The sequence below is a fragment of the Lineus longissimus genome, chromosome 4, assembly GCF_910592395.1.
Source record: "Lineus longissimus chromosome 4, tnLinLong1.2, whole genome shotgun sequence".
Lineage (NCBI taxonomy): Eukaryota > Metazoa > Nemertea > Pilidiophora > Heteronemertea > Lineidae > Lineus > Lineus longissimus.
This window is the reverse complement of record NC_088311.1, coordinates 16,205,305-16,214,425: the sequence shown is the minus strand read 5'-3', so window position 1 is coordinate 16,214,425 and position 9,121 is coordinate 16,205,305. Positions and strand designations below refer to the sequence as shown.

The 9,121-nt window shown below is 43.3% G+C and overlaps 1 protein-coding gene across 1 annotated transcript; it reads right to left on the bottom strand.

Annotated features, from left to right (window-relative positions):
• Positions 1 to 3,294: 3,294 nt before the first annotated feature.
• LOC135486776 (uncharacterized) lies at positions 3,295 to 4,203 on the bottom strand. The gene has a single exon (XM_064769875.1). It carries the CDS (start codon positions 4,201 to 4,203, stop codon positions 3,295 to 3,297), a length of 909 nt encoding a protein of 302 aa, XP_064625945.1.
• Positions 4,204 to 9,121: the final 4,918 nt, after the last annotated feature.

Sequence of the window (9,121 nt, the reverse complement as noted above, 5' to 3'; positions counted from 1 at the left end):
GCATCGAACAAATTTCAAGTTTCTATACAAGCTTTTGAGTATTTTATCAAAAACTTGAAGCCCCATTTTCGCGGGAATGACGTCATCAGGAGTAATTAGCGCTGCTACGACTAATTAGACGGATGCTTCGACCAGGAATCGGATGGAAACGATGTATTTAGACCCAGACTTCATATTAAAATACCAAGGGAGGTATAAAAAGCTGATGGAGGTATGTTCTGGCCATATTTTTGTTGATTATGGGTATTTGCACTAATTAACCCCTAATTAGTAAATTTTGGCGGGAAATGTCACAAAAATCGACGGGAATTACCATTTGTATAAAATCATCAGTACATTCCATGGTGTTAGTAACAAAAATAACGTTGTTATTAATCATTTTCAAAAATGCTCGGTTAATTCGGCGCTCAGGGGTAATATGATTTTGTTAATTCGGCGCTTTAAGGGTTATGATGACAAGAGTAGCAGGTAATTTCACTTAGTGCCCCTCACCATTGTGGGACGTATTAGTAAAAAATTTACCATTTGACCTCTGCACCTTACCCTTACTCTGCCCATCCTTGCCAGTACCACCACTGAAGCTCTTCCTTCTTGAGGTAACATACAGCTCAGCAAGTTCAGTTAGCTTCTCTGCGGTTAAAGGCTTCCTCTCTTTAATCCACACCTGTAAATCTGGAGAAAGGAGGTTAGTCAACTGCTCAACGACTATTAATTGTTTCAGACCCTCAAAGTCCGCTATTTCATTGATCTCCAACCAACGGTCAAAGTACTGTGTTACACGAGTACCCCATTCTTGGAATCTTTCGTCAGACTTCTTATTGGATGATCTGAATTTTTCCCTGTATGCCTCCGATTTAAGTTGATACTTCTTTAACACTGCTAGTTTAACTTTGTCGTAAAACTCAATGTCACCGACACGCATTAACGCGTATGCCTCACGCGCTTTCCCAGTCAACACTGCTGCCAATCTTGGCGCCTACGTGTCTCTCGCCTAGCTATTGGCGGTTGCCAGCCGTTCAAGCGTTCTGAGGTATGCCTCGATATCATCATCAGCATCAAGTTTTGGGATTTTGGGTCCTCTCTCACCAGTGGACAATTTACCCTTGGCTTCTTCCTTGGACAACTCTTTGTCTTTCATCGTAATCTCATGCTTTCGTTCGACTTCTCGCTCATGCTCAGTCCGATCTAACATCTCGAATTCATGCTTCATTCTCAGTTTCTCTAACTCAAGTTTACTTTTCTCAAACTCTAACATATCTCTCGCCCTTTCAGCTTCAAACTCTAATTTCTCTCTCTCTCTCATTCTCTCATGTTCTATCTCTCTCTCAGGCACTCTCACCCGCTCACGTTCGAGCTCCATCTCAAGTTCGAGTTTCCTAACCTGCAAATTCAAATTTTGCCTTACCTCACCCTGCACACCAGCCATGCCTGACACACCGTCAGGCTCATCATCTCCCTTTGGAGTAGAATGCATAAAACCACCTAACACGTGGCCGGATTAAGACCAGCCCTAATGGCTAAATCTACCTGCAGCTCATGCTGCTTCTGCTTCAAGGCTTCAATCAATTGTCCCTTGATTAAACCTTCATGAGCGATACCTCTTTCTTCACAAAGCTTCCGGAGGTCACCGACTGTAAGCTTATCCACACCTTTAGGCAACATCATTCATACAGTTATTATACAACACGAATACACACAATTACTGTCAAGACAAGCATGCTGTCCACCTGAAACTTATGAAAAATAACAGGCTTCTCGAGGTGAGGAGCTTGGATGAAGATACCAAATGGGTGAAGTTAACACCCCACGCAGAAACAACGGAAATGGACACACCTAAATACACAGAAGGAAAAAAAAATTCTTGACTAGAGGAACCCCACTTCTGGTTCCAAATGTGACAAAGTGCATCAAGGCTATCGGTACCTCCGGGCAAGAATTATAACAAAAGCTGGTTAAAATAAACTGAGTGATTATTTACAAGAATAAACGTAGATAACGAATATTAAAAACCCAAGAAAAATAGTTCATATGAGCACATTACTACTACTTCTAGCAACAGTCCAAAAATTCTTCTGGAGACAAGTGTTCAGTGTTCAGCAATATCAAAGGGACAGTTCCGGTGGGGGTATGAGCAACGAATTATTATAAACACAGGATGACATTCGGCTGGCCGAACCTCGAAGAGACACAGTGCAGGAATTGGGTGCTTCGACCCGGTATGTCCTCAGGCAGGAAGATATTGAAAAGGATATTAACGGCACCAACGCCAGGAACAGATTCTGACCACGTCCACGACAGTGGTCTAGCCGCGTTTCACTACGACTCGTATGGCACCAACGCCAAGAACGGTACACTGCAGTCTTGCAGTCACAGCGGCACCAACGCCAAGAACGGTACACTGCAGTCTTGCAGTCACAGCGGCACCAACGCCAGGATATAAGTCGGAGCTCCTTCCGTAAAACAGGTCCTGCTCGGTCCTCGGTGACTTCCAAAGTGACCCAGCCTTCTGCTCACACACCCCACATTAGCTCATACCCCAAAACATTTCATAACAGGGAGTTTCCAGCACAAATCACAACAGGCCTAGTTGAATCCTTATTCCTCCTGAATCACCTAACAGTGTTCCTACAGAGAGTCAACTTCTAAAGCACAATTTTATAATATTTATAGGAAAGTCCATTACTGATGTAATACGCACATAATTCATGTTGCCATAAAAACTCTCAACTTCAACCAGCTTGCCAATATAGGCCTACCTTAAAATAGGCGACAAGGTGTCCAAAAAAGAAAAGGCAACTTCGCCACATCATCGACATAAGATTTGATGGCATGGAAGGGATGGTAATCGAGGAGATTTCGAACTGATAGGCATTCGACATGTGAAGGGTCTGAACATTCAATTGCATATGCGTGAAAATGGTCATCGAACCGCAAGGTTTGCCAACATTAGACACAGACATAGACCAATTCATCACTGACAACAACATAGTCTATCTTTCCATACTGGACATTTCCATCTTGATCTATCTCTAAGGCTACCATCATCCCTGGTCGATATTTCACACCGTATGAAGTTGCAGATGATGCAGAGAATACATCAGCCTGCAGAGGAAGTCCGATTTCCTCAACTATTACCTGTTGGTAGTGAGCGAAGTCAGCCAATGGTGCCAGCGAGCCTTTCCCACATTCAACTGGTTTCAGTTTCAGCACTTGGTTGTTTAGCAACAGGTCAGACAGTGTCATCTGATGTCGACGGGCCATTGTCTTTGGAATGTTCTTAAAGTTATGCGTGATCTAAGCAATTTGTTTGAAAAATCTGTGTTTTCCCTCAAACCTTATGCTAGAAAAGTTGATAAGGGGGCCAAGTGCTCTCATTGCTGCTGGATAATGGACCATGTGGTGGTGTTTTGGAAGAAGATGTCGTTCCGGGAACAGTGTAAGAAATTGCTGATGATGTTCATCTATCAATCGGGCAAGGAAGTCGGTTTCATCCAAGCTGACACTTAGTGCAAAAATCACATCCATACAGGCTAGCAGCATCTTGATCAGTAATAAGTTCTCGTTGTCTGCAGGGACCCGGTCGCCAACAAGGATAGGGAAGTATCTCACCAGGAAGTATGACTGAATGGCTTTCTGGCCTGTTGCAGAAAGAGGTCTGTTAAGAGATGCCTCTGTCACAATACACGGTTTATTCGTGAACTCTGTGTGGCCGTAGTCGAAGCTGGTCAGGCAAATGTTAAACTCATCGAGTGTGATCAGTTCCTGGTTGATCAACACTTGCAGAGTCAATTTTACTTCTATGAGGCACACACCCTCCAACAGGTCATGCATTATATCAAATGCATAGTTGTCGATCACGTGGAACGACTTGAGCTGATTCAGAATGGAATCCCTCTTCACACCTGTCAAGGAAACATCATCAACTTGCAAGTCCTCTTCATACGTTTCTTTAGTCCTGAGCAGGGATACATTTTCTGTTGTAGCAGACTGGGCATCTTCCCTTGCGATGGAACATGTTCTGCAGGGATAGTTTGCAGAAAAACTCTCTACAAAGCCAAGCAAACTATGCAAACCAAGGTTATCGCCAGTTGTCTGGCCAAGTATCACACGTATTCTGGCCTCACCTTCACTGGTAGCGATAGAAATTCCCTCCGACTCAAGTAGTTTGAGGTCGTGCACAATGGGCGATAGAATTGCGTCCATTCCATAATGCTTTATGTGCCTTGAAAGACAGTGGCCAAAAGGAACTTACTTCCTCAGCAAGACTGAAGTACTGGATGTAAATCCTTCAGAGAATAGTAGAAAATCCCAAGTTTATGCATGCCAGCCTTGGGGGACAGCGGGTTTGTTGTTTCCATTTCATCGAAATACAGCAAAATGTTTATAGAGTCTGGATCCTTCAGAACTGGATGCGTCTTGTAGAACTCCCCATCTCGGAAGTCCTCCATAACACCATCGTCGTGCTCCCTAGTTCGGTACGCACAAATGTCTTCGAGCATCTTCATCTTTCAGAACTTCTTTCAAGGTATCAGCGATGGGGACATACTCGAATGTGTCCAATTTCTGCTTCTGATGCACAATGCCAGTCTTTTTATGAGGTTATGGGTCAAAAGATGTACCTAGCAGAATGCTTACTGGAGGTATGTATGTGCCTGCATTTAAAAAAATACTTGACCTGCAGCCAGTTGGTTTCCAGTCCAGCAAATGGATGAAAGCAGTCGGTAAAATCCCGGCAGAGGTCCGCTTCCTCATTCTTATTTTCATCACCACCGAGATCATGGATTAGTTTCTTTGTACGTTCCAGCAGTGACTCAAGGTTAAAATATCATTTTTCTCTAAATAGTCTAACTGTGCTTTAGTAGGCTCTCTAATTGCAGCAGGTCTAGAACCATATGAGACTGGACCATCTTTAAATTCTGGGTCTAAACTGAGATGCCATTCACCAGGTACTTTACCTACCCTGTCTTCAGGAAATCTATCTTGAAATTCCTTTATGATATCTGTATAGTACCCCCAGGTATATGGCACGGCTTAACCCGCCGGCCATGAGGGAATTCCTTTATGGCCCAGTGGTTGGCGCGTTGGCCCCAGAGTGGAAGTTAAGCAACGTTGAGCGCGGTCAACCTTTGGATCGGTGACCGGCGCGTACAATACATCTGGCAGACCTTCCCACGCGATGCGAGCTCTGAATTTGTAGTTCGGTACTGAGACGCATGAAGTGCTAAGTAGGATCGCAGACGATCCATCTCTGTCCAAAGGGGGGAATGATGTATAGTACCCCCAGGTATATGGCACGGCTTAACCCGCCGGCCATGAGGGAATTCCTTTATGGCCCAGTGGTTGGCGCGTTGGCCCCAGAGTGGAAGTTAAGCAACGTTGAGCACGGTCAACCTTTGGATCGGTGACCGGCGTGTATAATACAATATCTAAAATGCATTGGGGTACCTTATCCAAATTAGGTATTCTCTTCAAAAATGCATCATCAAACAATGGTCTATCTCTGACTGGGTTGCTCTGTTCTTTACCCTGTACATTTGACTTCACATGTTTATCATCAGGCATCTGAGGCTCAACATTACTCTTGACCTGGGGTTTAGCATGACCATTTTCAAGTTTACTCTGTTTGCCTGTGCTGTAAACCCTTTTGACCAAATCTAGTCTTTCACTATCAGTAGCTCTAAGCAGATTTGGAACTTTGCCAGTAACAACTTCACACTGCAGTAGGTAAGTTTTACCTTTCAAGACAACCTCAAAATTGGTTCGACCTATGGGTTCTACTAAGCCATTACCAAATGCTGTGATGGTGGAGTCAGTAGGCAATAGCTGATCAAAAGAAGACTTGCACAATATATTGCAATGTGCTTGAGTGTCAATTTTCATTTGTACCGCCCCTCGGCCATTTTCGTATGGTATTTTTAGGATAACCGTCCACTGATCTCCATCACCATTACTCTTATTTGTATTTACAGAATATATGTTAAGAGAGTTCATCTCATCAACTGGTTCATACATATAAGTCTCTTCTTGGTAACCGTGAGCGCCACCGTCAAGAAAATGGACTTGTTTGTTCTTTTTGAAGCAACACTTCTCAAAGTGTCCGTAGGCCTGGCAAAATCTACACTGTTGATCATAGGCTTTACACTTCCTGGGTGCATGAACAGTAGCACAGCGTGTACATGGATCAGACGGATGTACATGTCCTCTACCACGGCCACGACTCTGACCACGACCATGACTCTGTTCTCCATGACCGCGATAACTACCACGATCACGACTGTAATCATGATGACCACCACGTCCTTGGCCAGAATGTGATCTGCCTCGTCCACGACTGTAATGGACTGCATTGACATCCTTGTCTTTGGGTTTGAAGTTCTCTGCTCTCAGTTTGTTTGTTTGGCATTTTTTGATTATCTGTTTCAACGTGAGGTCTTCGTCCCACAATTTACGTTTAAGGTGTTCATCGCGAACCCCGTTCGAGATTTGCACCGAAAGCATGTGATCTTCCTTTTTACCGAAGTCACAAAGTTTCGCCAAGCGCCTTAAGTCAGTCATGAATTCTGCTACACCCTCGTTAGCAGTTTGTGTCCTTTTTTTTGAAACTTGGTAATATAAATTTTGACGGGTTTTTTAGGCTCAAAGTAACCATCAAACGGTAGGATAACTTTAGCCAAGTCCTTTTTAGCTCACCTATCCCATACCGTGGCGTCCGTCGTCCCTCGTAGTCGTCGTCCGTTAGCAGGGCACGTTTCGTAACTGTTAAAGCTATTGAGTTGAAACTTGGTACACATGTACCCTTATGTAATGACACCTTGGAGACCAAGTTTCAATCTGATTCGTTTCATGGTTTGGCCACCAGAGGGCCAAACGTTAAAAGTGAAAATATGCAATATCTCCCTTAATAGTAGTCGGGAAATTTTGAAAAAAATATGGTAGGTACTTCTAGCAAAGGTGCATCATATATCCTCCGGGTTTTTGATTTGACCTCCTTTTCAAGGTCACAGAGGTCAAAGTTTGCTGATTCACTGAACAGTAGCATGTTTCCTATCTATTTTAGCTAGAAGGTTTTAAACCAGTGTGGACATGTATCTGGGGATTCTCTATTCCACCCCTAAAATTTTGGCCGTTCGGACATCAAATATGGCCGCCAGGCAGCCATCTTGAAAAATAAACACAGTACTATTACTCCGAAACTATTGATCGGATTGCAACCAAATTTGATCTGGATGTATATCTATGTACTCTCTACTAAATCCTTGATTTTTTATCAAATGTGATAGCCAATATGGGTGCCAGGCGGGCATCTTGAAAAATTCTTAGTTTGGCCACCCGGGGGTCAAATTTAATGTCCAAAGTTAAAATGTTTGATTGCTCGTTTAATAGTGTTCTGATTTTTTATAACATTTTTATGGTAGGTACTCCTAGCAAGGATACATTTCACAAATGTGGGTTTTTGATTTGACCTACTTCTCAAGGTCACAGAGGTCAAAGTTTTCCTATGGCACCGCCATTTTACAATGATGTTTTGTCACTGCTTTAGCTACAGGTCCCTAACTTGGTACGAATGTACCCCTATACTCTTAGACTAAACTGCAGTCTTTTTCTGATTCTCAGTTTGGCCAGCAGGGCCCCAAATGTTAATAGTGGACTCTCCCCTAAGGGTGCCTTGAAATGCTGCTAAGTGGGATGTCATAGTCTAAACCTAGGCAACTGCAGGATTAATTAACCTGTCCAAATTGGACCTTGTATTCACCAATCCTACTCCATCTGCCACTATTGACTTGGTCGATATAATAGACAATTACTGGTCAGATCACAAAATTGTCTACTCTGCTTTGTCATACCTGTAGTCACCTCAATTAAATTCAACTTACGCATTATTTTATCGCTCATGTAATTTCATTGTAAAACATTACTTCATTTCTTTCTTACATTTAAAACTATGCTAATGCTTCATCCATCTTCCCTTCACAAAAGGTGAGTACAATGGCCCTGGCCATTTCATTATCATCCGCGTTGTCGAATTTCAGTTCATTCTCGAATACTTTGACGTACTGCTTGCCCAACTAGTACAACAGGAGAGACACTTTCTGTGGACCAGGAACACCATTTTGGCCCCTTGCCAAAAAATACAATGAAAGTTCACCCTTAAATTCTTTCTACGCCGATGCAAGCACTCCCATCTCGTGAGATGCAGGCGTAAATTTAGGGGCAAGATCCCTTGAACAGCCATGTTTACTCGTTCAGTGCACAGTCTACATACGATTACCACAGTCAGTGTGTTCTGCAATGCATACACGGTTTTCGTGTACATTAACATGTGGGCGAAGTGCGCTCTCTTCAACCCTCGGAAAAAAAGTATCATTTTTAGCTCACCTCTTAGCAGAGGTGAGCTTATCCCATACCGTGGCGTCCGTCGTCCGTCGTCGTCGTCGTCGTCGTCGTCGTCGTCGTCGTCGTCGTCGTCGTCGTCGTCGTCGTCCGTCGTCCGTTAGCAGGGCACGTTTCGTAACTGTTAGAGCTATTGAGTTGAAACTTGGTTCACATGTACCCTTATGTAATGACACCTTGGAGACCAAGTTTCAATCCGATTCGTTTCATGGTTTGGCCACCAGGGGGCCAAACGTTAAAAGTGAAAATATGAAATATCTCCCTTAATAGTAGTCGGGAAATTTTGAAAAAAATATGGTAGGTACTTCTAGCAAAGGTGCATCATATATCCTCCGGGTTTTTGATTTGACCTCCTTTTCAAGGTCACAGAGGTCAAATGGTGTAAATTGGCCGTTAGGATGTAACGATGGCACGTTTCTAAACTGCAATGACTATTGATACCAAATTTGGTACACATTTACCCCTTAGTCAGGTGATCTCAGGGACCAAAGTTTGGTCCAATATGATTCACAATTTGACCACCAGGGGGCAAAATCCAAAAACCTTAAAAATGTGATTATTCCTTAACTTCTTGCCCGATTGCCACCAATTTGATATCATGGGTACATCTAACCACCATACAGTATATGTCACACAGGTTTTTAATTTGACCTTCTTGTCAAGGTCACAGAGGTCAAATGGCGTAAATTCGCCGTCAGGCCGTAACTATGGCACGTTTCTTAACTGCAAT

What these genes read in the sequence shown, in the direction of transcription:
- LOC135486776 (XM_064769875.1), bottom strand. Translation starts at nt 4,203, where the DNA reads ATGGACGCAATTCTATCGCCCATTGTGCACGACCTCAAACTACTTGAG.